Here is a 27,778-nt window from a genome sequence, read left to right as displayed (position 1 = left end):
GACTCAGCTTCTCTACAAGGCTGTGCTTTTCGGGGGGAAAGACCTTTGAGCCATTTGTGTGACTTAACATATTTGAACATTTTGTGACTTAACATATTTGTGGCTGAATATCTGTGTTTGGAATGAATGAGGTTCACGCAGTTTCCCTGAAGCCTTAACATGTAAGATTTTACCATTTTCTTTTAGATTCCCCATCCAGAACTCCTGTCTTGGTAGGGTCTGATGAATTCGACAAATGTCTTAGCAACGATAAGTTTTCTCATGAAGAGTACAGCAACGGTGCGCTTTCAATCTTGCAATACCCATATGGTGAGTGTGAGGAAGCTTGCATTGAAAATGCTGAGGTGTTTCTTTGCATTTATTTATTCATTTGAAATGAATGATTGCAATTCAAATGAAAGGTAGTCATTGGAAGGTAGAAAATAAAATATCTTGGGAGGCATAGTGTGAATGGTGGCCAAGGGTGTGGGTTCCGTAGTTAGATTGTTAGGGTTCATATCCCAGTTTTGCCCCTGACACCAGGTTGGGCACACCCAGCTTATCTGCATCTTCGTTCCTTCATCTGTAAAGTGAGGATAGTAATCCTAGTATTTATCTACTGGGCTGTTTTGAGGCCTAAATGAGATAGATAATACACATACAGTCTTAGCTAACTAACACTGTGTGCTGCAAATAGTATTCAATAAGCATTCATTCTGGTGATTAGCTCTCATTTAATTAAAAGCCTATTTAATATAAACTACATAATATCAGCCTGGATAATGAAGAAAACAGATGTTTCCCATAATACTGTGTGAAATGCTATAAAATGAGGTGATGTTAATTTTGTCCTTCGACAGGGGAAATTAGCGCAAAAGTAAGAGGAGGTAAAATTTGACATGAAATACATTCCTGGGTATTTAAAGTTAGGATGTATTTAGATATGAAAGTATTCCCAACAGTTACATGTTAAGAAAAACTCTCAAATCTGCATTAGGCCAAAGCATAGATTCCTCATCAGTCACCCTAGATGCTGGAACTGGGAAGTTATTGTAGAATTTAAATTGACAAAAACAGAAGAAGGCTCTGACCTAGAAACATCAGTCTTTATCTGATGCTGATCAGAACACAAGGTAAGAGAGAATTGTGTAGTCTGTCCACGTGGTACAAAATAGAAGCCAAAAAGACAGGTTGCTTCCCAGGACAACCTCATTCTGACAGCGTGAAATGAACCAATGAGCGCGTTGGAGATGTTTTCTTTTCAGTTTGCGAAGAATGACTGATGGTATTTCATTGATGTCTAAATGGAAGTAAAGTTTAAAATCCTTGGAGGAAGACTGAGTACTGTCTAACTCTCCCGAATTTAAAGAATTGAATTATTTAATGAGGTAATGAATGGGGTGGCCCTTAAGTTTTCTTTCTAGTCTTATTATTCAGTACAAAGAAGATCTGTGATGCTTATGGAATAAAGGAAAATAGGTTTGTATAAGAAAAAAGGAAAAGTAGAGTAATGAGGCTATTGAAATATGTTAAAGAAGAGATGAAACTTTAATCAAAGGAATTGGTAATAGAAGTGACAGGAAAATAGAGAATTTTTTAACAATTAAATGGTGGCTCTATATTGGTTTATCTTTAAAAAAAAAACTTTTTAACGTTTGTTTTTGAAGATAATGGTTATTACCTACCATACTACAAGAGGGAGAGGAGCAAACGGAGCACACAGATCACAGTCCGATTTCTCGATAACCCAAATTACAACAAGAACATTCGCAAAAAGGATCCCGTTCTCCTCTTACACTGGTGGAAAGAAATAGTCGGAACTATTCTATTTTGTATCATAGCAACAACTTTTATCGTGCGTAGGCTTTTCCATCCTCATCCTCACAGAGTAAGACCTTTTTAAGAATTCTAATGTATCTCAAAGGGGGGGGGGGAATAATGTGTGGGGGTGGGGAAGAGGGTACTACATTTACTTAGGTTTACCATGAAATCATTATTGCCCATCCCTTCCTGTCCACTGACCTACGACCCCTTGACTCCTCAACCCATTGCAATCTGTCTTGCACCCCTACCATTTCACTTCCCACTGACCAAGAAAATGCTGTATTTTGTGTTCTCACAATACGCTTATTTTTGTCCATATTATTTATTTTTTTAATGTTACCTTATAGTTTAAGATAGTCAGCTAACTTCGGTTCAGTTTTGACAGTGATTTTTCTCCCCACCTTACCAGCAAAGGAAGGAATCGGAAACTCAGTGTCAAACTGAAAGTAAATACGATTCCATAAGTGGAGACGCCAAGGACAGTAGCTGGAATGACATAAAAAATTCTGGATATATATCGCGGTAAGTCTTACCATAAAGTATATGAGTGTGTGGTGCATCTTCTGGTGGCAACTGTTGGAATCAAAGAAGAAAAGACCTCTAAATTAAGATCCTGTTTAACTTTTTTTAGTTTGTTTATTTTGAGAGAGAGACTGAGAATGAGAACAAGCGAGGGAGGGGCAGAGAGAGAGGGGAACAGAGGATCTGAAGCAGGCTCTGCATTGACAGCACAGAGCCTGATGCGGGGCTCAGACTCACAAACGGTGAGATCATGACCTGAGCCGAAGTCAGCCACTTAACCCACTGAGCCACCCAGGTGCCCCTAACTTTTTTTTTTTAATGCACAAATGTCCAGGTAAGTAAAACATAGATTTAACCCTCAAGTAACTTAAACTTATTCAAAGTGGTATATACCCTAAGAAAGATAAAAATAGTGTTATAGAAGTTCAGAATTTCAGCCGCCAAATTAAGTTCTTACCAGAACTTAACTTAGCTATTGAGGATCTACCACGTACTGGGCTCATCATTAATAGTACCAAATTGTTATTGTGTTATTAGAGTATGGTATAAATCTCTATATGTTACTTAATCCTCAATTATTTATTTCATCCTTATTCTGTCTAGAATAAGAAATAGAAAAATGGGGGAATACACCAGTAGGTCATTTTTAAAAATAGAAGAGGGAGGTGAGTCACCTGAAAAGTAGGCAATTCAAATAATTTGAAAGTAAAGTAAAAGAAAGAATCTGTTAGCATCTATCAGGTATATAGTTTTTTATGCTTTGTGGTACAGGGAATGGTACTGTGGTTCATTTTCCACATTACATGGTTTATTTCTATGTTTTCCCTTTGTTTTGATATCATACTTAACACTTGGTAATATGGAAACAAGGAAGAGATACAGAACCTCACTGTTCAATACCTAGGGTAATGATTTGATGACAGAAAGATTGAAAATTACAGCTAAAATATGTGATACTTTATCTGTGGACCTAATTGATCTACGGTGCATTCATACTGTATTATGACAAATGGAGAATTGACTGTAATCAATTTGTTTTAGCTACAAGTTGCCCAAAGGAGAATTTACTAGGTGACTAAGAAATGGCAAAGGCTTTAGTACCCTTCTAATAAAGATGCTAACCAATATGTCAGTGGACAGCAACACCAGCAGGTAGAGAGAGGGAGCGAACTAGGGACCCAACAGCTCTTCATTGGGTAGAGTCTACTACTGAAGCCATTCGTTGTTCATTCAACATTTACTCTAAACAACCGAGTACAGGAAAGTATTCCAGGCTTTGGGAAAAACAAAAAGACTAGTCCTATCCTGAAGGGGCTTAAAGTCTATGAGAGAAGATAATACGGGGCAAAACGGAAACATACAAGAAAAAAGCCGTGAACTATAAGTGACTCAGTCTGGTTGTGATGATTCTGTAAGTGGAGAAGAGGTTGTCATAAACGACCATTTTCATTGGCCAAATGTCATATGGTCACATTTTCATTGAACCTTAGATTGTGAGTAAGGAAGAATTAGGTAAACACAGGGAGGAATGGGGATTAGTGAATAAGCATATATCTGTAAGGCTGTTGTGAAGAGAATTAGAATAATGTACTCTGAAATTGAATTAGTCTTTATTTTCCTTTAACTTTATTCAATATGGAGAGTACAGCTGATTGTTTTTCAAATACATAAGCCCTATAATAATACCTAATGTTTATTGAATGCCTACTATATTGTAGGCATTATAAAGAACCTGAGCTCTGGGTCCAGTCATGAGTTCAAGACCCAACTTTGTGATTTATCAGTTGGGACCTTAGGCATGATGATACTTACCTTTATAGAGTCTATAATCTTAAATAAGATGTCTCTCATTTCAGATGATGTATTTATTTTCATATGGATGTTTTCTTTAATATAGGGCAAAATTCAATTGGCCCTTCAGAAGTAGGGTATGGATTTCATGGGCTTTGTAGCTGGGGAGATGGATTTGTACCAAAGTGCCTTGACTAGCTATTTTTAGGGATACAGAGTATTGTTCTTCATTCTCTGTGAAGGTAATTGGCCCATGGAGGATTTGGATCAATTGCCTCTCCTCCTTAACTCCATGCTCTAGCCAGCTGAGCCAGCTACTAAATTAATAGGAGTGTGCAAATCATAAAGTAATAAACTTAGCCTTATGAGAGACAGTAAAGATAATCTAATCTAATTCAACTACTCCCCATCTGCCTGGAGAACAACTTCATAGCAGGCATGCATGCATTCATTTATTTTTTCATATATTGTTCGATAGATATTTGTTAGATCTTCTGTTTGCCAGGTAAGCTCAGCCTCCGGAAATATAAAGAGAAACAAGAATGCTTTTCTGCATTCAAGGCCGCCACAGTTCAGCGGCAGTGGGGAGAGTGAGCTGAGTACGAATAACTGCAAAATATCAAGATTACGTTTAAGCAGTTCAAAGTACTGTGTGAACAGTGCTATGAGAACATTAAGACGGGTGTAGGAAGGCCCTACGGCAATGGCGAGTTGAGCAGAATGAAGGAAAAACAAGAGTTTCATTAAGTACAAAGAAGTGTAGGCCATCTCAGCAGAGCAAATAGCAGAAGCAGAAGTGCCGAAGTTGTGAGACCTCGTGCAGGCTGGCTGGAACACAGCACAGAGCGGTGAGGTCGGGCGTGGAAGGGAGACCAGACTACAGTGTGCAGCCCGGCCTTTAAGTCACAGATGCTGAGTTAGCCGGTGGTGAGCACACTGACTCAGGAGGCAACCCAGCCAATTGCAGACATCTTCGGTTCCTAGAAAGATTTCTGGCAAAAAAAAACCCCAAAAAACAAAAAAAAAAACCACTTAAATGTAATAGGATTGATTACATTTTTGCCATAAAAATGCACTGACATAGGATTAAACTGTGTTTTTCTCATTGAGTGCAGAATGCCACAGGAGGCAGAAGTTTAGAGAATTAAGGATGGAATATTTTGGTAGGTGTTGGAAAGTATCAGACAGGTTAGATCAGTAGTGTGGTTGCTATAAAAACAAGTGATTAACAGGTGATTCCCAACTAAACAGGAGCTTTTTTATTTTTTATACATTTTCTTGGAAAAAATTAGAATGGGTTTGCTTCATTTATATAAACAGAAGAACAAAGAATGCTAGTAGTAGAATTTAAACTACACTCTGAGGGCACCTGGCTGAGTCAGTTGGTGGAGCACGTGACTCTTGATCTTAGGGTCATGAGTTCAAGCCCCACGTTGGGGTTAGCATTTACTCAAATAAAAAAAAAAAAAACAAAAAAAAAACCCTACACTTTCTATTAAAATAAGTTCTATAAACTTACAGAGTTTAGACATTTTTTATACATCATAAAATAAGATTGAACTATTACCTTATTAAAATTTCTTTTTTTTTTTTAAAGATATCTAACAGATTTTGAGCCGGTTCAGTGCCTGGGACGCGGTGGGTTTGGAGTTGTCTTTGAAGCCAGAAATAAAGTTGATGACTGCAATTATGCTATCAAGAGAATCCGTCTCCCCAACAGGTAAGGGAGGGACACTGATAATGAACCTGGAACTAGGACCATATTACTCATCCCACAGGCAATACATCCTTCTTCCTATACTCCATAGATCCTATAGGAAACATAGTTTCTGAACTTCTGAATCTTAGCTTCTGAGGGCTACCAGGTAACCAGCTGTCTAAAAGGGGTGATCTAGGGGCGCCTGGGTGGCTGGCTCAGTCAGTTGAGCATCCGACTTCAGCTCAGGTCATGATCTCACAGTTCGTGAGTTCGAGCCCCGTGTCGGGCTCTGTGCTGACAGCTCAGAGCCTGGAGCCTGCTTCCGATTCTGTGTCTCCCTCTCTCTCTGCCCCTCCCCTGCTCATGCTCTGTCTCTCTCTCTGTCTCAAAAAAAATAAATAAAACATTAAAATAAAAAAAATTGAAAAAGATTAATAAAAGGGGTGATCTATTTATTTATTTTTTTAATGTTTGTTTATTTATTTTGAGAGAGAGAGAGCATGAGCAAGAGAGAGGGAGAGAAAGAGAAAGGATCCCAAGCAGGCTTCACACCTTCAGCACAGAGACCAGTGTGGGTCTCGATCCCCCAAACTGTGAGATAATGACCTGAACCAAAACCAAGAGTTGGACATTCAATCAGCTGAGCCACCCAGACGCCCTGGGGTGATCTATTGAGATTGCTTTGTCTCTACTTAGAAAATCTGCCCTTGTTTTCGATTCTTAACCACTCAGGGCTTTCCCACGGTGAATTATGATGACTATACACTTGACTACATAGCACCATTTAGAAATAATCTATTTATTGTGGGAAATAGAGAAAGTATTAAAACTCGTCTGTGTCTTTCCTCCCCAGAAATATTATTACCATTTTAGGGTGTTTCCTTTTGATTTTTTTGTCTGATCATAAATTTACTTTCTTATTAGCATAGTTACCAGTACAGTACAGTTTTATCTGTTGCTTCCTTCATTTAATTCTTGGTGTTTTACATGTTATTAAGAGTATTTTATTAAAATGCTAAAATACACTAAAAGTATCTTACGGCTGGATGATAGTTCAACTGATACATGTGAAATATTTTAACTGTTCCTTTTTTTGTTTTTTTTAAACATTTGTGTTTCAAATTTGTTGTAGTTAAAAACAGCTCTGCAGTGTTCATCTTTATTTATTTGTCTTTTTAAATGTTTATTTTTTTAATGTTTATTTTTGAGAGAAAGAGAGAAAGAGACAGAGTGTGAGTGGGGGAGGGTCAGAGAGAGAGGGAGACACAGAATCTGAAACAGGCTCCAGGCTCTGAGCGGTCAGCACAGAGCCCGACATAGGGCTTGAACTCACGAACTGCGAGATCGTGACCTGAGCCGAAGCCGGACGCTTAACCGACTGAGCCACCCAGGCGTCCCATGTTCATCCTTAATATAAATGTTTTACCACATCTGCTACCTTAGGATAGATTCCTGGAAGTAGGATTTCTGACTCAGAACAGTGTCATGCTTAAGATGATTGCCTTTGAGTAATGCCTCCTTTTCCATCTATTTTCGCATGCTCCTATTGGTTCTTGATTAAATGTGCACTGATTGCTCAGTGTCCTTGTAACTGGTAGTTAAACATTCTGTCCAACAGATAGGGACACAGGACTGGGATGGATTTGTGTACTATGTGACTAATTCTTCTCTTTGATATATAATTTTTGAGTAGTTTGCATATTCATATGTGTAAGTTACCACGTAGGATATGAAATTAAGCAAAACTTCTGTCCCCGAGAACCAATAACTCTTTGAAGCTTTTGTGTACATACAAAATAATTTTGTGTATATACAGATAATTACAATACAAGGAAGACTGTTACCTGGTGGCCTAGATTAGTAAATAGCTTCCCATGACAAAAGTGCAGATGTAGCTGAAATCAAGGAAGGCCAGCTTTATGGAGGTGGTGACATCTGGGCTGGGTGTTCAAGGGTAGCCTGTCTCTCAGTAGACGGATGTGTGAGGGAGGGATGTCTCACTACACAGATGGCCCGAGAAGGGCTCTAGGGAAAGCACTTGGAGGTGGCACAGAGAACAGTGAGCATTCTGGCGTGGGTGGAGTAAAGGGTAAGGATGGGGGAGTGTGGAGGAGATGTAAGATGTGGGTTTCAGGACCCTACATGCCAAGCAAGGGGGGTTAGACTTTGTTTCGTAGACAGTTGGGTCTTTGAGTAGAGAGGTGACACGATCAAAGTGGAGGTGGCTCTGGAGGTGGTACGTGTAGGTGGCTGACATGAGGAAAGGGTCAGAGATAAATGTTTGTTAGGTTTTTGGTTTGGGTGTTTTGGGGTTTTTTTTTGTAAGTTTAGTCCTAAGATGTGGAACATTTGTGCGCAGTAGTGGGGACGGGTGAGAAATGAGTGAGTGTAATGAATTGAAAAGGAAGAGCTGATAGGACTTGGTAACTGAAGGTGGGGACCTAGAAGTTGAAGAATTCAAAAATGTAGCAGGATTCTCAGATTGGGAGAGTAGGAAAACAACAGCCAAGCACAGAGGGCAGAGTGGGAGTGGCCATCCATCTCCTGGGGAGGGAGGAGGATGTCACTTGCATTCATTATGTTGTTTCAGGTGATAGTGGGATCCCTAGATATGTGAGATTAGATCCATCAGAAAAGCTGTCAAAGCAGAAAATCGAATCCAGATGCTTTTCTTTTAAAAAATTTTGTTTACACTTTTATTTATTTATTTTGAGAGAGACAGAGACAGCGTGAGCTGGGGAGGGGTAGAGAGAGAGGGAGAGGGAGAATCCCAAGCAGGCTCTGCGCTGTCAGCACAGAGCCTGATGTGGAGCTTGAACTCCCGAACCTTGAGATCATGACCTGAGCCAAGATAAGAGTCAGACACTTAACCAACGGAGCCATCCAGGCGACCCACCAGACGCTTTTCTAATACACTTCATTGCCTGTGATATTCAGTATGTGAGACTTGCCTCAAACAAACATGCTAATACAGGTTTTTTGCATCATAATATGTGCTGTGCCAATTATGTATGTACCAGTGTGTTTGTTCTCCATCCTCCTGAGCTGCCATTCTGAGCTCCCTTTTCTGAATACTTTAACACCTATTCCTCTTTTTAGTGATTTAACAAACATTAAACTTAATCTTTAACGGTCTGTAGTCATTCATTTTTAGTCATCCAAGAGACAATAGATATGTCTGTAGCATTTATTTTTAGAAGAAAAAAACCTAAAAACATGTATTTTTAAAATTTTTTTAATGTTTATTTATTTTTGAGAGACAAAGACAGGGCATGAGCAGGGGTAGGGGCAGAGAGAGAGGGAGACACAGAATCTGAAGCTGGGTCCAGCCTCCAAGCTCTGAGCTGTCACCGCAGAGCCCGATGTGGGGCTCGAACTCACGAACTGTGAGATCATGACCTGAGATGAAGTCCGACACTTAACCCACTGAGCCACCCAGGTGCCCATAAAATACATGTATTTTTTTTTTTTAATTTTTTTTTTTTCAACGTTTATTTATTTTTGGGACAGAGAGAGACAGAGCATGAACGGGGGAGGGGCAGAGAGAGAGGGAGACACAGAATCCGAAACAGGCTCCAGGCTCTGAGCCATCAGCCCAGAGCCTGACGCGGGGCTCGAACTCACGGACCGCGAGATCGTGACCTGGCTGAAGTCGGACGCTTAACCGACTGCGCCACCCAGGCGCCCCTACATGTATTTTTTAAAATACAAAACCTACCACGTGGAGTTTTAGAATTGTGCCACTAGGCTAACTCATTTCTTTCTTTCTTTCTTTCTTTTTCTTTTTCTTTTTTTTTTAAGAGAAAGAGTGCATGAATGGGGTAGAGGGGCAGAGAGAGAGACACAGAGAGAGAGAATCTTAAGCAGCCTCCGAGCTGAGCATGGAGCTCAATCCCATGACCCTGGGATTGTGACCTGAGCCGAAATAAAAAGTCAGACTTTTAACTGACGAGCTACACAGGAGCCCCTAACTCCTCTGTTTCTAATTTTACATTCAAGAGAGATTTTTATTTTCTTATTTTTTTACTATTAGATACGATTACTTTTTCAGATAAGAGCAACCTTCAGTGTTGTCTTTTTTCTATATTTCAGGGAATTGGCTCGGGAAAAGGTAATGCGAGAAGTTAAAGCCTTAGCCAAGCTTGACCATCCAGGAATTGTGAGATATTTCAATGCTTGGTTGGAGGCACCACCAGAGAAGTGGCAAGAAAAAATGGATGAAATCTGGCTGAAAGATGAAAGGTAACTTGGTTAGACATAGACTTAAAAACTAGTACTTCCTTTTAGGCTAGTTTTTCCTTCTGTGAACAAAATATTTCTGTAACTAGAGATGTGTCTTGTTTGTTTGTTTTAGGAAAAACTGCTGTTCTCTGTCATGTTTTAGAACGTTCTCTAGCCACTTGTTAATTGAAAAGTTTATTTTTTAGAACCTGAATTTTTGAAATTATTTGTAGATAGGGCTCTACAAATTGTAAATCACTGAGGGATTTACGGTGGCTTTTCTCATCAAGAGAGATTGTCTGCTTTTGTCTCCAGTTTTTTTTAATTTTAGATGTTTAGTTTCTCAGTAGTTAACAAGTCACAACTCTTTTTCGAAGTAGGTTGTACGTATTTGCAGCTAAAAATACTTAAACTTACTGAAGGTAATTCCTATATCTTGGGAAAGAAGGCTCTTGTAAAGAGGATTAAATGAGAACGAAGAAGAGGCAGGCTGCAGACAGACTGTTTACCAAATAGCTGGGATTAAATCCCAGCCGACGTGTGCCAAACGCAGCCCCAGATCCACATGAAGCCATTTGTTCAGGTGGCACTTGTTATAGACGCAGTCAGTAGCCAAACCATGGAAGGACCCAGTGAGGTGGTCCTCAGCTCAAGGCCCTGGGAGCTGCTGCCCCAGTGTGGACGAGGGATTCAGAATCACGGCCGCCGAGGAATCCTGTCTTTGGTGGGCCCTCAGTGCCTTGTGTTTTGCATAAAGGCCTTGGCTGCTCTGGCACAACAGATAATGGCTTCGAGTATAAAACGAAGCTTTCCAATTTAAATTTCTTAGAAGAAATGGATGGAATATGACCGTTCTTTGTCACATATAGCATGTTTTTATTTAATCTGTGTGTCGTTTGCCATTTGGTAACTGGCTTTCTTACAGACGAAGCTTTTAGAATAAAGAGTACAGTTCACATAATTTAATCAGCACATACTCCCTCTCTTCCCTTTGTATCTCTCCCACTTTTAGCACAGACTGGCCACTCAGCTCTCCTAGTCCAGTGGATGGACCATCCGTTAAAATATGCAGAATGGACCCTTTCTCTACAAAGGAACATATTGAGATCATAGCTCCTTCTTCACAAAGGAGGTCTTTTTCAGTAGGGATTTCCTGTGGCCAGACAAGTTCATCTGAGAGCCAGTTCTCTCCACTGGAATTATCAGGAACGAACCACGGAGATACCAGTGAATCAGTGGATGCAGCCTACAACCTCCAGGACAGTTGCCTTACAGAGTGTGATATGGAAGACGGTACCATGGACGGCAATGAGGAGGGGCACTCCTTTGAACTTTGTCCTCCTGAAGCTTCTCTTTATGGAAGGTCAAGGGAGCGAACATCCTCTTCTATAGTGTTTGAAGATTCTGGCTGCGATAACGCATCCAGGAAAGAAGAGCACAAAACTGACCGCCTGCATATTGGCAACCATTGTGCTAATAAACTGACTCCTTTCAAGCATTCCAGTAGCAAATCTTCTTCCGAACCTACCTTCTCTATTTCTCCTCCAAGACCGACCACTTTGAGTTTAGATCTCACTAAAAACACTGCAGAAAAGCTCCAGCCCAGTTCACCGAAGGTATATCTTTACATTCAGATGCAGCTGTGCAGAAAGGAAAACCTCAAAGACTGGATGAACAGTCGGTGCACCATAGAGGAGAGAGAGAGGAGCGTGTGTCTGCACATCTTCCTGCAGATCGCAGAGGCCGTAGAGTTTCTGCACAGTAAAGGGCTCATGCACAGGGACCTCAAGGTCTGTATTCGGGGAACACCGCCCAGGGGTTTCAGTCTGACGTTCTGTGATTGAGAGCAGTTCTTTCGCTATTTGTCGGTCTCTAACTGAAGTGCCCTCGGGCAAAGGAGAGTAAAGGCATCAGAGAAGGGAGCAGAGGTCAGGGGAAATAGCCTGAAGGAACCTCTGCAAAAAGAAGTCTTGTGTTTTGAAAACTTCGGGCAGAGCATACCCTGTCCTCTATAATGTGCTTATGTTCATTTTACAGTAAAAAGTATTCCCGGTCCTCCTGATGAAAAGGACCAATCCACCCTGAGCAGATATACCCTGTTTATCCTATGGCGTTGGGTAACCCTGACATAAGTTCCAGAGGGCCCCAGAGTAGCATGGTGAAAGGACCCACGAAGGAAGGGGAGACATAGGTTCCGCATTAGCCATTTGGGGAAGGGTGTGAGAAGCTGGATGGGGAAAGAAAGCAAATAGCCACATGATTGTTTCTAGCTCTAAAACTTTTGATTCTATTTTTGGTATATACGGTATTGAATATTGTGGCAATATGATATGCTAAATTATATAAGATTCTTGCTAAAATACTCAGTATTTCTTCAACGTGTGTCTCTGAAATAAGTATATGGAACTTTTACCTGGCTAATTTCGGCCGTCTTCCATACGCTCATAGCGATCATCGGCACATGTGTAGGGAATATATAAATACTCTCCTGATGACGAAGTAGCTGAAATTATTGATTGCAGGCATTTTCAGTTTTGTTGCACGTGACCACACACTTTTGTTTCAGGCACCAAAGTAGCTACTTGGACAAGTTATTTTCTTCTCAAATCACCAGTAGTTTTTTTAATCCTTGAATATGTTTTAAGAGTTTGGAATCACAGGGATAAGAGTTAGGAATAGTTCCTATTTTCCAAAGTAATCCTTATTGAGGTATATATAATCACTGTGCTTCAGTGATTTTTAGGGTGGGCCCAAACTGATGAGCAGGAGTTATTTTGCACTGCAGGAAAAGTTCAGAGATGATTTCTTTTGGTTGGAAGGGAGAAGACAACTTCCAGGAAGCCAGATCCCCTTAACCAAAGGGTGCTGGCTGTTTGAATACGGTAAACGTTTATCATCTGGTTGGAAACACATTCTTCTTGTACTTAGCACTTACTATACACACAAGATTCCAAGTTGAAAGGCAATGTAATTATGTTTTCACTGATGATGTATCCTTCTGCCGATTTTATAATGTTAATGAGATATTAGTGAATATTTGTTTAATGCCACAGTGTTGTCTAAAGGTTTTTTCTGCGTTTGTCTATCCACCAAAAAAATTCCAATTTCCCCTTAGTTTTTCTAGAAATCAAAAAGTTTGTTCCTTTGTAAAGACCTGTTGTTTTTAAAGACTTCCAGTGTGCCAGAAAAATTACTCCCACAATTTTTATTCCCAGTTTAAAAAGGTCTGCATTCTGTTCATTCTGACCCAAGGCTCTGAGCCATGTTAAACCTTGCGGCCCTTCCACTCCCCAGCTTTTGTTCCTTGCCCAGTTTTTGTCATTGGCGCTCCCCATCCCCCAGTTCTCCAGGCTTCTAGTCTCTTCTCTCTAGCTGGGGCTTCACACTGGGCTTTTCGCAGTTCCTCAGGTATACTGTGTCCTCATAGAACCTGGTATTTCTCCTTTAAATTCTCATCACACTTGTATTATTTATCCTTTGGTTTCCATGTCTGTTTTGTTCACTTGTTAGTTCCTTAGTACAATGTCTGGCACATTCTGTATGCTCATACCATTTTATTTTTAATATTCTTTTGTTTATGGGAAAAAAGCATTTGTACCGATTTAACCAAAAAGGAAATGTATTGGCCATATAACTGAACTATCCAAGATTCAGGTAAAGCTTGATCTAGGATCAAGAGATGTATAGCCAGAACCTGGCCCTACCCCATCGCCATTTCGTGTTTCCATTTTCAGGCATGGTCTCCCTTCACGGTCTCAGGATAGGTATCAGCAGTTCTCAGGGCTTCATGTTGTAAGTCTTTGAGGGTCGTTGGATAGGGCATGGGAACAAAAGTGTCTCTTTCCCCCAATATTCATCAGAAATCCTGGGTTTCTTTCTAATTGATAAGCCAAGGACACATATCCACCCCTAACCCAGTCTCCTAGCCAGGGGATGGAACCATGCTGACTGGCTTATATAACCTCTGGGGTAGTAGCCTCAGGACAACTTCTACACGAACCACAGGGTTGCTGCACACTTGGGAAGAAGGGAGTTCCCCAAGGCAAGTCAGGATATTTCTGGTGGAAGCACAGGGGGAGATGCTGGAAGACCAAAAAAAAAAAAAAAGTCTGTTACAGTGTTTAGTAAATAACAACTGACCCCAGAAAAGAAGCAGGGAGGGAGAAAGATGAAACGTAAGGCAGCACGGTCTATTGTTGTCTCTCACATGGGGTCATTTGGGGGAGAGCAGGATGCCATTACTGTAGACTTTGGGTTTTGTGCAATAACTTACTGCTTCAGAGTCGAAACTGTAGAATCGTATTTTGCAGTTTAGGAGTAAAATGTTATTTAGCAGTATTGGAGGCCCAGTGACATGCAATGTCATGAGCTAAATGACTTCCTTTTTCCTTATTTCAAGGGCTACGACAGTGTTTATGTTAGCCAGGGTTAGCATAGGTGCTGAAGGAACGATGCTGTATTTCACGCGGGCAGTTGGAGGAACCCACAAGAAATCTGGTTGGATATATCCCACAAATAGTTGTATGTGAGGGTTTAGAACTCAGGACAGTGGTCTGGGAATATATGGGAGCCTAGGGTATTAGAAGAGGCAGCACAAGGTAGTAGTGAAGAGCTCTTATTCTCCTTGGTAGCCTACTTCCCCCTCTCAGACACAAACCCAAAGGTCAGTCTGTTTTATTCATTCATCAAATAGAAGTGATGAGCTACCATAGGGCAATGATTGTCCTGAATGCTGGCCATGTGGCAGTGAACCAGAAGTCTTTTTCTTAGGGAAACTTGAACTTGAATTTCCTGGGTTTGAATCCCTGATCCACCACTTGCTAGATGGGTAACCTTGGGCAATTTACTTAATTGTTCTGGGCCTCAGTTTTCATATCTGTAAAATGGGGGTCTAAAAGGACTAATACGGTTGTAAGTATTACATGAGTTAATAGTGGTAGACTGCTTTATTTTTTTTTAATTTTTGTTTATTTTTGAGAGAGAGAGAGAAAGCATGAGCAGGGTGGGTGGGCAGAGAGAGGGGGGACAGAGGACCCAAAGCAGGCTCCGGACAGCAGAGAGCGCTGCACTGAGAGCAGAGAGCCCAATGCGGGGCTCAAACTCACAAACTGTGAGATCATGACCTGAGCTGAAGTCGGACACTTAACTGACTGAGCCACCCAGGCGCCCCAGTAGTGGTGAACTGCTTTAGAACTGGTGCATTACCAGTGTTATGTATGCCTTTGCTGTTATTATTACTGTTAACTATCATGGCTTAAGTCATAAACATAAAAAGCCTGCCCAAGGAGAGTCGAGAACTGAGATTGAGGAGGACTGGGTCCTGGAGAATGTGAATCTCTAAGAGTCTAAATAGATGTTCAATCAATGCTAGCTCCCTTTGTCACCCCTCCCTTTTCCTTACTCAACATTGGATGATTGCTTTTATTTTTATATTAGTCCATTTTAAAGAGAAACATGTTTGAGACTATCTAGTTTCTTGTATATATCTTCTACAGTCATTTAAATAATTCTCTTCACTTCTCTTCTTCTCCATATACACCCACCATGCCTTTGTCTGTCTTATTTTTTCCAGCCTTCCAACATATTCTTTACAGTGGATGATGTGGTCAAGGTCGGAGACTTTGGACTAGTGACTGCAATGGACCAGGATGAGGAAGAGCAGATGGTTCTGACCCCAATGCCAGCATGTGCCAGACACACAGGACAAGTAGGGACCAAACTGTATATGAGCCCAGAGCAGGCAAGTTTTTTGCTTTCTTTCCGAATTGAAAATGGATTTTCAGTTAGAATGGCCACAAACTAGATGAGCCCCAGGAATCTCCATCCACATTCTCTTTAAAATACCCAATACAGGGGCGCCTGGGTGGCGCAGTCGGTTAAGTGTCCGACTTCAGCCAGGTCACGATCTCGCGGTCTGGGAGTTCGAGCCCCGCGTCAGGCTCTGGGCTGATGGCTCGGAGCCTGGAGCCTGTTTCCGATTCTGTGTCTCCCTCTCTCTCTGCCCCTCCCCCATTCATGCTCTGTCTCTCTCTGTCCCAGAAATAAATAAAACGTTGAAAAAAAAAATTTAAAAAAAAAAAAAATAAATAAAATACCCAATACAATAAAATCTGAAAATCATGGAAACTGGTAGTAGTATTAACAGACAGCACAGCTAGAGTGCCATTTCTACAACCTGAGTTGGGGATGAATTAAGAAAAATACAGCGCATAAAACACACTCACCCCTGCACCAAAACCTGACAGTAACCGGAAATTTAGAAAAAGACTTGGAGGGGCGCCTGGGTGGCGCAGTTGGTTAAGCGTCCGACTTCAGCCAGGTCACGATCTTGCGGTCTGTGAGTTCGAGCCCCACGTCAGGCTCTGGGCTGATGGCTCAGAGCCTGGAGCCTGTTTCCGATTCTGTGTCTCCCTCTCTCTCTCTCTGCCCCTCCCCTGTTCATGCTCTGTCTCTCTCTGTCCCAAAAATAAATAAACGTTGAAAAAAAAAATTTTTTTTTTTTAAATAAATAAAAAAATAAAATATATTTTATCAAAGCTCTCAATTTTTTTTACCCTTCTAGGAGAAAATAAGTGAGCAGAGACCAGCTACTTTTTTCTTGGTTGTAATTACCAAGAAATATGGTCCAAGTTCTAATATTGCACAGTGATAAAACAATCAACTTAAACTCTCAAAGGGTATATTCTACCCCTCTTGAGATTTTACACTTAATTCCTTAATTTTTAGATATTTTGTAGAGATCACTTTGTATGATCACTTTTTGTAGAGTTCATGAAGCTACATTGTTTTTTAAATATACGTAATAGTACTTTTTCCACCTCCTTATATATCAATCTATTCTGTATGTAGGAAATCTATGAATGTATAAAGAAAAATTTAAAATCACTTACTAAAAAATCTCTAAACATTAACAGTGGTTCTTATTTCTTTTTTCTGTATATGTATACACCCTTTACAACACGTATTTATACATACTTTATTTTGGAAAAGAAACTTGGGATTCTAGTCCATAAAATTTTGGATAAAATATTAAAATTAAGCATTTCCCACATTATTAAATGTTTTTAGAAAATAGCTTTGGGTATATAGTATTCTCTCTGTTAAGCAATTTATTCAATGTTCGTTTTGGGCATTTTAGTTACTTACTTACAAGTTTTGCTATTAGGAGTATTACTTAAATAACTATCCCTGCGTACAAATCTCCCCATTTCCACCTACCTTTGGGTGGATGAAATAAAATAGGACTATTAAATGGAAGTCAGTGTTTACTGCAAGTTCCTTTTCATGAAGGTGTGTTATTTTCCAAATAGTGTGTGAGGGCGTCCTTTTCACCGTAGCCCTAGAAGCTCTGTTTTTGAAGAGTTTGGGGAGTTTGGAATACTTCCCAACCCCCAAAGATAAGAGGGAAGGGAAGAGGGAAAGGTAATGTCACCAATGTTGGCATTGACACTCTCTCGAGCTGATACTCTTTACACACAGAGGCAGGCTGGCTGGTAGAAGGAGCCTGGGAGGCTGGTATCAGCTGCCACTTAGGAGGTGGGAGAGGGCTTCGAGTCCCCCATTAAGAAATGCCACCATGGGGGCGCCTGGGTGGCTCAGTCGGTTAAGCGTCCGACTTCAGCCAGGTCACGATCTCGCGGTCCGTGAGTTCGAGCCCCGCGTCGGGCTCTGGGCTGATGGCTCGGAGCCTGGAGCCTGTTTCCGATTCTGTGTCTCCCTCTCTCTCTGCCCCTCCCCCGTTCATGCTCTCTCTGTGTCTCAAAAATAAATAAAAAACGTTAAAAAATAAAAATTAAAAAAAAAATGCCACCATGGAGTGCTTTCAGAGTAACGCCCTTCTCTAATGTTTGCCAAATGTGAAGTTCTCTGCCTAGAGTAATCTTCACACATAAAAGGGTTCTTCTAAGTCCGGGGAGGTCACTTTTAATTTGAATGAGGCTTTGTTTTATAGAGCAGTTGGGCTGTAATTCGTCTGTTCATTTTAACAAATAAGTTTTTATTGAGGGCCTTCTCTATACTTAGCCCAGTGCCTGATGGTGAGAACACAAAAGCACACAAAAGCGGCAGTTTCCTTCCCTCCAGGACTTTATAATCTAGTCGTGAACAATAAGAAATATACGCATGTAAAATACAACTAAGAATGCAAAGCAGTCCACAATTAAGTACCATAATGAGGGCTAACCACAGTTGATTAGTGGTTTGGAGTAATGAAGATTTTCTCATAAAAATGGGTGAGGTCTAAGATGATTAGAAATGAGAGATCTGCTTTAGATAGTGTTGGCTTTGAAAATCTTCACCTCGAGGGGAGTTGAGCAGCTTTTACTGGCTCCCACAAACTTTTTTAGCACTGCAAGGCTCCAGGTTTCTTCGGGGCCTATTTTACTGATGCATATCTCTGAGCAGTACCTGGGCTTTCCTTCTGTAATGCTGAATAGTTTAATTACTCTTGCTGTGGTGAGTTGAAGAAAAGAGGCTGGGAGTGATGATTAACTCTTTGCTGACGTTTTCACCCATAGGATTACATTTAAGCCAAGAAGTGACTGGGTCAACTTTGGGATTCGCTAAGGCTATATTAATTTTGTACGACCTCTGTTAATTTTTTTCTAATATTTCTTCTTTATATGGGATTTCAGATTCATGGAAGCAACTACTCTCATAAAGTGGACATCTTTTCTTTAGGCCTCATTCTGTTTGAACTGCTGTACCCATTCGGCACTCAGATGGAGAGAGTCAGGGTAAGTTCCCCCTACTCAGAAAAGATGCAAAAAGAAAATACTCAAGTTTACAAAAGAAAGGATTTTAAAAGGAGAGTAACTTATTCTGGATACCATCAGACTAGTTGACTGTAAGTGGAAAAGGTCACATGAGCTTTACAGGGATGATTTGTAGACTGTTTACTTCCATTTAAAGCTCAGTTTTCAAAAATTATTTGATTATTCCTTGTTGCTTAAATTCATCATTAACAGTATCCTACACTCAGTCAATTTGTAATAAGTGCAAAGCTAGGGGGACCACGAGTAATGGGGGCGGAGAGGGAGTGACGGTGGTCTTTGGTCAGAAAAGAGTTTTTCTGAGGGCAAGTGGCCACATACTCATACACTTAAAAACTGGCAAATTAGGGGCGCCTGGGTGGCTCAGTCGGTTAAGCGTCCGACTTCGGCTCAGGTCACGATCTCGCGGTATGTGAGTTCGAGCCCTCGTCGGGCTCTGTGCTGACTGCTCAGAGCCTGGAGCCTGTTTCAGATTCTGTGTCTCCCTCTCTCTCTGACCCTCCCCCGTTCATGCTCTGTCTCTCTCTGTCTCAAAAATAAACAAACGTTAAAAAAAAAATTTTTTTTTTAAACTGGCAAATTAAGCATAATTGATGTTTTTTTTCTCTGAAAATAAGCCATGACCATGGCTTTTAAGGAAGACTACTGAAAGTCTTTAAAAAAATTTTTTTAAGCTTTAGATTGAGAGCAGGCAAGTACGAGTGGGGGAGGGGCAGTGAGAGAGGGGGAGAGAGAGAGGGAGAAAGAGGGAGAGAAAATCCCAAGCAGGCTCCACACGCAGCGCGGAGCCCTATGAGGGGCTCCATCCCACGACCCTGGGATCATGACCTGACCTGAAATCAAGAGTCAGATGCTTAACCAGCTGAGCCACCAGGCGCCCCAACTACTGAAAGTCTTTTAAAAGGAGGCCATTGTCACATTTCCCCCCATTGTTCATAAGTGGTCACCCTCAACTTTTCTAACTGCTATCCATAGTACTTACCTCTGTATTTCTAAAGTTTGTTCTTATCACCATTTCTATGTCAGTTTTAGATCTTATTTATTGACTCCTGTCCATAGTAGAAGAGGAATATAGTTCTCACATAGTATCAAAGGGCTCCTATTTTCTAACCAAAAGGACCTACCAAGTACTCTGTATAATAAATGGGAAAAAAAGAAGAAAATTAAAAAACGGGGATGACTAAATTTCAGAACACTCTAAAAACTTCTAGAAAGATATGAAACAGGTCCAACATATGTAAAGAATCAGAATCATACGGCATCAAAATTTATGTTGTTACAAGTATATCAAAGAACTCTGTCAAGAAAGTGAAAATCCCCTACAGAATGGGCGAAAATATTTGTGAACCATAGATCTGATAAGGTCTAGTGTTCAGAATATACAAAGAACTATTACAATTCAAGAACAAAAAGGCAACTCAATTAAAAAATGAGCAAAGGACTTGAATAGACATTTCGCCAAAGAAGGGATACAAATAGTACAAATCAAATGCAACAAAAAAATACAAATCAAAATCACAATGAGATACTACTTCACACCATCTATGACAACTGTAATAAACAAAACAAAATAACAAATGTTAGGAAGGATATAGAGAAATTGGAAGTCCCATACTTTTGCTGGTAGGAATGAAAAATGGTACAGCCACTGGGGAAAGCAGTTTGTCAGTTACTCAGAAAATTAAGCATAGAGTTACATGTGACTCAACAGTCTCACACCTAGGTATTTCCCCAAAAGCAATGAAAACCTAGGTCCACATACAGACTTGTATGCAAGTGTTCACAGTAACATCTTCATAGTAGCCAAAAAGTAGAGACAACCCAAATGTGAGTCAGCTGATGAAAAACAAAATGATGTGGTGTGCCTGTGCTATGGAATGTCATTCAGCCATGAAAGGAAATGAAACACTGACAAATGCTACAACACTGATGACCCTCGAAAGTGTTACACTGAGTGAAAAGCCAGACACAAAAGGCCACCTGTTGTAGGATTCCACTGATGTGAAATATCTAGAATATGTAAATCTATAGAGACAAAGCATATCCGTAGTTGTCAGGACCTGGGGGTAGATGGGGATGGAGAGGGGCTGTTTAATGGGCTGCTTTTTGGGGTGATGAAAACGTTCTCCAATTAGATAGTGGTGATAGTTGTACAACATTGTGGACAGAATAAAAACCACTGAAGGCACTTTTAAGCGGTTAAAACTACATTTTATTTCGATAAGAAATATTTTTAAAATGTAGTTATGTAAAAAAAATTTGAGTTAAATGAAGCCAGAATTTATCTTGACCGTGAAAAATTGTTCTATGGGCTACACCAAATAAGATACTCTTTGTTTTCTTTCTGATACATTTTCCTCCCAGAATGGCCTTTTCTCAATTGCTTAGTTTTCTGTGAACCTTTATTGTCATTTTTAACATGTTCAAAATCTGCCACATATCTATCACACAGTATTTTCTCAGTGCTCAGTATAGCTTATCTGTCTGGTTTTGGGGGTTTTGTTTTGTTTTGTTTGCCTTTTCTTGGAGTCTTTCTTCTCAAAGCTTTTGTCCTCCCATCTGAACTGAATACCCCCTGGACTTTCTATAAGATGTCACCCAGGGCACACTTCCCTTTCCCCGCCTGGGTCCCTGTCTCCCAGATTCCACGGTTCCCCTCTTCCTTGCACTACTCCCTTATTTTGCTAGAGCACATTCTGCAGCCAATTCCTCAAAAAGAATGTATGAGAGAGAAATTTTAGAGTCTCCACGTTTCTAAAAAATATCTTTCCCGTCTTTAAATGTAATTGATGAATTGGCCAGCTTCTAATCCTGGATTGGAAATAATTTTCCTCAGAACCTTGAGGGCATTGACTCCGCCTTACAGTTTCCAGTGCTGCAGAGCTGGTGCTTCTCCGATACCTGATTCTTTTATGTGGAATCTTTGGAACCGTTTTGTTTTCCTTTCTGGAGCTCTTACGAAATTCAGTCCTTTCGTTGATCTCTTTTCCCCTCACTTAATGTACTTAACACCGGTAGGTCCTTGCAGTTAGAAGATGTGACCCCTTCAGTTCTAGTAAATTTCTTGTGCTAGTTCTTTAGAAATTCTTCTCCACTTTTCTGTTTTTCTATAACTCCTGACTTAATCCTATAATTGGCTAATTTTTTCCCTCCTATTTCCCATTTGTCTGTACGGTTCTTTTGTAAGAGTTCCTTAACTCGTTATTCCAATTTCCTAAGTTTTTATTTTGACAATCCAATTTTTAATGTCCAAGATTGTTCCTTTTTAGAACATTCCATTCTTTTTACGTGGATTCACTATCTTCTCTTAAATCTGAGAATCTTACTTTAAAAGTTTTGTTCTCTATTATGTCTTTCTCTGGAACATAAAGAGAGTGATAACATGTATGAAAACTTCCCAATGAACTTTGAAAAGCTTCGTTTTATACTCAGGATTCAGCACAATTAACTTTGTTTGTTTGTTTTGTTTTGTTTTGTTTTCACTCAAAAAAAAAAATAAGAAAAAGAAAAACAGGGGTACCTGGCTGGCTCAGTCAGCAGAGCGTGAAACTCTTGATCTCAAAAGTCATGAGGTTGTGGGGCGCCTGGGTGGCGCAGTCGGTTAAGCGTCCGACTTCAGCCAGGTCACGATCTCGCGGTCTGTGAGTTCGAGCCCCGCGTCGGGCTCTGGGCTGATGGCTCAGAGCCTGGAGCCTGTTTCCGATTCTGTGTCTCCCTCTCTCTCTGCCCCTCCCCCGTTCATGCTCTGTCTCTCTCTGTCCCAAAAATAAATAAACGTTGAAAAAAAAAAATTAAAAAAAAAAAAAAAGTCATGAGGTTGAGCTCCACGTTGGGGATAGAGATAACTAAAAAAAGAGAGCGAGAGAGGAAGAAAGAATGTACTCTTTCATATCAAATACAAAGAGGCTAGATACAAGTAGAAAAAGTTACCCACGTAAGGTCACAAATATTTATTCATGAATGATTGAGGGTTTTTTTACACAAATCAATGTGTTTTCAGTTAAAATCGAGGTGTCAGAATAATATGTACAATTCAAGCATAATTGTATCTGAATTATTTTCTAGATTTTGATGATTTGATGGCATGTAAGATCTGTGCTCTGGAAGCACTTCTGTGTAGATTGTCAGGTCAGGAAAAGCTATTGATAAATTTTCCGTCTGTTTAATACTCAATTTTCTTCTTAGTCACTCTGTGAGAGTATCAAAAAATACGTTTAAACAAATAAATCCATATGTCAAAACCGATTTAAAAACCAGTAACACTTTTCTTTCTTTATAGATCTTAACTGATGTAAGAAATCTCAAATTTCCGTCACTGTTTACTCAGAAATATCCTCGTGAGGTTTGTATAATTCTAATCTTTTATTTTCTTGTGAATCAAATTTAGAACTTAAAGGGTCTTGAGCCATTAATTCATCAGCTTCCCATTTTACAGATGAGGAAGCCAGAGGTCTAGAGAAGAAAGGGACCTGATCCCAAGCGTACACAACTTGTTAAAATCACAGACTGAACTTGGGTCTGGGGTCCTTGGTGGGGCCCTCAGCCCCGTGTTCTGTGTTCCCTGCTGGGTGATGCCCTATGTGTGCATCCTGTGTGTCCTTTGGCTTGAGTAAGGCTGAACTCCTAGCGCACTCACGGGCATAGAGCTGCTCCTGGGACCGTGCCAATAATCTCTTTATTTCAGTGAATTTGGGAGGGACCTTAAAAACTCCCTGATTTCTTTAAAAAGCAGGGCAGCGGGGGGGGGGGGGGGGGGGGGGGAGGGTCACTAATTTCCATTGATTATGTGTGTTGGAGTGAAAGCACTCAGAGCAACACTGTAAAATGGTTCAGCGGAGTGGGAGGGAAAATTAAGCTGGTCTTGATGGAAGAAATTGTATGTAATGAACCTTTGAAGTTTGTTTTTGCTACTTTTGTTATTTTTATTTCATAATATATTTGGTCCACACATCATTTTATAAATCTTGAATTTTCTTAAATAATTAAACTGAAGTAAATCAGACTGGGTGTTAATTATCAAATTAGAAAAAAGTCCAAATTTATCTGTCAGTGAAGAACTGCATTCAAAAATTATCTTTATAGGGGTGCCTGGGTGGCTTAGTTGAGTGTTCCACTTTGGCTCAGGGCATGATCTCGACGTCTGTGAGTTCAAGCCCCTCTTGGGTGAACTCGAGCCCCACTCTGGGCTCCACACTCTCTCTCCCTCTCTCTCTGCCCTTCACTCACTTGTGCTCTCTCTCTCTCATAAATAATAAGTAAATTAAAAAAAATTTTTTTTTTAATCTCTATTTTTTGAGAGAGAAAGAGAGTGTGAGCGGGGGAGGAACAGAGAGAAAGGGAGACACAGAATCCGAAGCAGACTCCAGGCTCCGAGCTGTCAGCACAGAGCTGGATATGCGCTCAAACTCACAAACCGTGAGATCATGACCTGAGCCGAGTCGGACGCTTAACCGACTGAGCCACCCAGGTGCCCCAGTAAGTAAATTTTTAAAAATGACCTTTACAGGAGTGTCTGGGTGGCTCCGTCAGTTAAGCAACTGACCACCTCTTGATTTCGGCTTAAGTAGTGATCTCATAATTTGTGGGATCAAGCCCCAGGTCATACTCTCTGCTGGCAACGTGGAGCCTGCTTGGGATTGTCACTCCCTCTCTCTCTGCCCCTTCCTGCTCGTGTGCTCTCTCCTGCTCTCTCTCTCTCTCTCTCTCTCTCAAAATAAATAAACTTAAAAAAAATGATCTTTATAATATAGAGATACACTAAGCTAAAATGAAATATATTTTACTAAAAATTACTTTGTTATATATTTTTCAAAGTTGATGATTCAATTTCCAAGGTGGCTTATAAGAATATATATTACATTGGGGCACCTGGAAAAATACATGATACATTGGGACACCTGGGTGACTCCGTCGGTTAAGCATCTAACTCTTGGTTTCAGCTCGGGTCATGATCTCCCAGTTCATGAGTTCCAGCCCTGCATCGGGCTCTGTACTGACAGTGCAGAGCCTGCTTGGGATTCTCTCTCTTTCCCTCCCTCTCTGCCTCCCCTGCTCGCTCACTTTCTCTTTCTCTCAAAATAAATAAACTTTAGGAAAAAAAGAAAAAAGGACCCACACTAACAAGTGTTATAAAATATATATATATATATATATATATATATATATATATATATATATATATATATATCACATTAAGGGAGCTCAAAAAAATCAAGAAAAGGGGTTAGGTACTGATCTCTGGTGTGATTTAAAAAAATTTTTTTTAATGTTTTATTTATTTTTGAGAGAGACAGAGACAGAATGTGAGTGGGTTGGGGCAGAGAGAGAGAGGGAGACACAAAATCCAAAGCAGGCTCCAGGCTCCGAGCTGTCAGCACAGAGCCCGACGCGGGGCTCGAACTCACGAACCACGAGGTCATGACCCGAGCCGAAGTCGGATGCTCAAAGGACTGAGCCACCCAGGCGCCCCTCTGGTGTGATTGTTTTTAATTGAAATTTTCATTGAGATAATTGTACATTCATATGCAGTTATAAGATGGAATTATTTTTGTAATGTTTATCTTGAGAAAGGGAGTGAGCATGAGCAAGGGAGAGGGAGAGAGAATCCCAAGCAGGCTCTGTGCTATCAGCACAGAGCTGTAAGCAAGGAGCTCAGCGTGGGGCTCAGTCTCACAAAACCCAACATCATGACCTGAGCTGGAATCAGCAGTTGGTCGCTTAACTGACTAAGCCACCCAGGCACCCCTAGATGGAATTTTTTTTTTTTTTTAATGTTTATTTGAGAGAGAGAGAGAGAAAGAGAGAGAGAGAGAGAAAGAGCATGAGCAGGGGAGGGGCAGTGAACAAGGGAGACACAGGATCCGAAGCAGGCTCCAGGCTCCGAGCTGTCAGCACAGAGCCCGATGCGGGGCTTGATCTCATGAACCACGAGATCATGACCTGAACTGAAGTCAGTCGCTTAACCAACTGAGCCACCCAGACGCTCCAAGATGGAATTATTTTTAAAGACAGATTATGTCTGTGTTTCAAGGATATGATTTAAGACCCTTTATTATATGTTAGAAAACAATCAATTCAATTACCATGAAATGGTCCGTGTTTATTTGGACCAGGGATTAGCAACCTATGTCCCACAGGCCAAATGCAGCTTTCTGTCTAATTTTATAATAAAGTTTTATTGGGCCACAGCCATGCCCATTTATTAAGATCTGTGGCTGCTTTTGTACTTTCCTGGCAAAGTTGAGAAGTTGCGTCAGAAACTAGCCCACAGACTTAATATATTTACAGAAAAATTTTTCTGATTCCTGATTTAGCAGACTATTTCACGGTCTAAACCTGGCCCTTCGTGACAAGACAATTTTTATATTTCAGTATGTGATGGTTCAAGACATGCTCTCTCCATCCCCCATGGAACGGCCTGAAGCTACCAACATTATTGAAAATGCTGTATTTGAAGACTTGGAATTTCTAGGAAAAACTGTACTCAGACAGAGGTCTCGCTCCATGAGTTCATCAGGAACAAAACATTCAAGACACTGCAGCAGCTCCTGGAGCCCTTTGCCAAGCACTTAGCCTTAACTTATGTTCACACCCCAACAGGTGACACAGAATGGCCTCTTAGGAATGTGGCTTTCCGAAATTGTGAACTTGAAAAGTTTGTTCTTCGCTCAGTTTTATTTTGGACTACTCTTTCTAAGTCATATTTAAACTGGATTTGGGGGCATAACCTAATTTGAGCCAACTCTGTACTGCTATACTCCAGAAGAGGGCTCTCACTAAATCACGTGTGGTCCTTGTTCTTCGTGGGTCTCTTGAAACTGGCTGGCCAAGCTTTATAGCCCTCATCTTTGTCTGGGGGCGGGGGGGGGGGGGGGGGCGGGTAGAAGCAATCCCTAAAATATAAAGAGAGAATTAAAGGGAAATATTTTTATAGTTCAGAAGAATGACAGTTCCTACATGTGGTAATTATATTGTTCTAGAAATATGCTTTCTAGAGACACAGTGGTGATTTTGAAACTAATTTCCAAAAAAGCTGACTCCGTTTTTGACCTGGTGGGTGGATGAAGAATCTGCACTATTTTGGAGGACAAGTGGCACAAATTGTATAATAATGGTTTATGTCCATAGCTAGTTTTATAGTGACATTTGTAGTATTGAATAGCTTTATTCCTTAGATGGTTCTAGGGAGAGTTTAAGAGCTTTTTGTACTTTTACCTCCAATAAAGGGAAAATGAAGCTTTTTGTGTAAATTGGCCACACGTTCTGGTTTGGGGAAGGAAAAAGCTGTAGTGAGACATGAATCGTATGTTACGACTAACTTCTTCAATGATGGACTTTTTAAACCTAATGAAATCTTAAATGTTTTATGTGTAATCCTGTAGGCTGGTACTTTCCCCAAACTGATTCTAGGTAACAGTTTCATCATCTAACTAGCTAACATGTTTTTATTTTTCACTGTAAATATGTTTATTTTTTATTTATAAAAATTCTGAGCTCAATCCATTTGGGTTGGTGGTGTACAGAACGCACTTAAGTGTGTTAAGTATTGTGACTTCTTTCAAGTCTAAATGATTTAATAAAACCTTAAAGACTTATTTACAGTTGGCTCTTCTTCGGGGGAATTGGCTCCCAATGGTAGTTTTGCAAATTTATAAAACAGGATCATAGGTCTAGGAAGGGTCATAACCCTACTCTCAAGAAAACTTGCTCTAGGGGCGCCTGGGTGGCTCAGTCGGTTGAGCGTCCGACTTCAGCTCCGGTCACGATCTCGTGGTCCGTGAGTTCGAGCCCCGCATCGGGCTCTGGGCTGATGGCTCAGAGCCTGGAGCCTGCTTCCCATTCTTTGTCTCCCTCTCTCTCTGCCCCTCCCCCGTTCATGCTCTGTCTCAAAAATAAATAAATGTTGGGGCGCCTGGGTGGCGCAGTCGGTTAAGCATCCGACTTCAGCCAGGTCACGATCTCGCGGTCCATG

The 27,778-nt window shown here is 40.7% G+C and overlaps 1 protein-coding gene across 2 annotated transcripts in view; it reads left to right on the top strand.

Moving 5' to 3' along the window:
• Positions 1–27,401, top strand: part of EIF2AK3 (eukaryotic translation initiation factor 2 alpha kinase 3) — a 67,356-nt gene extending 39,955 nt beyond the window's left edge. The window contains exons 8-17 of one of the 2 annotated variants that reach the window (XM_045446804.1): positions 187–309; positions 1,647–1,867; positions 2,213–2,325; positions 5,714–5,836; positions 9,908–10,057; positions 11,049–11,826; positions 15,609–15,776; positions 18,670–18,771; positions 23,087–23,149; positions 26,179–27,401. In XM_045446804.1, the coding sequence (XP_045302760.1) occupies positions 187–309; positions 1,647–1,867; positions 2,213–2,325; positions 5,714–5,836; positions 9,908–10,057; positions 11,049–11,826; positions 15,609–15,776; positions 18,670–18,771; positions 23,087–23,149; positions 26,179–26,379 (2,042 nt within the window). In that variant the 3' untranslated portion in view covers positions 26,380–27,401. The remainder of the gene's footprint in view (positions 1–186; positions 310–1,646; positions 1,868–2,212; positions 2,326–5,713; positions 5,837–9,907; positions 10,058–11,048; positions 11,827–15,608; positions 15,777–18,669; positions 18,772–23,086; positions 23,150–26,178) is intronic. The other variant, XM_045446805.1, reaches the window with a different exon arrangement.
• Positions 27,402–27,778: the final 377 nt, after the last annotated feature.

This window comes from Leopardus geoffroyi, chromosome A3 (assembly GCF_018350155.1).
Source record: "Leopardus geoffroyi isolate Oge1 chromosome A3, O.geoffroyi_Oge1_pat1.0, whole genome shotgun sequence".
Taxonomy (NCBI): Eukaryota; Metazoa; Chordata; class Mammalia; order Carnivora; family Felidae; genus Leopardus; species Leopardus geoffroyi.
This window is presented reverse-complemented; position numbering and strand designations above follow the sequence as displayed.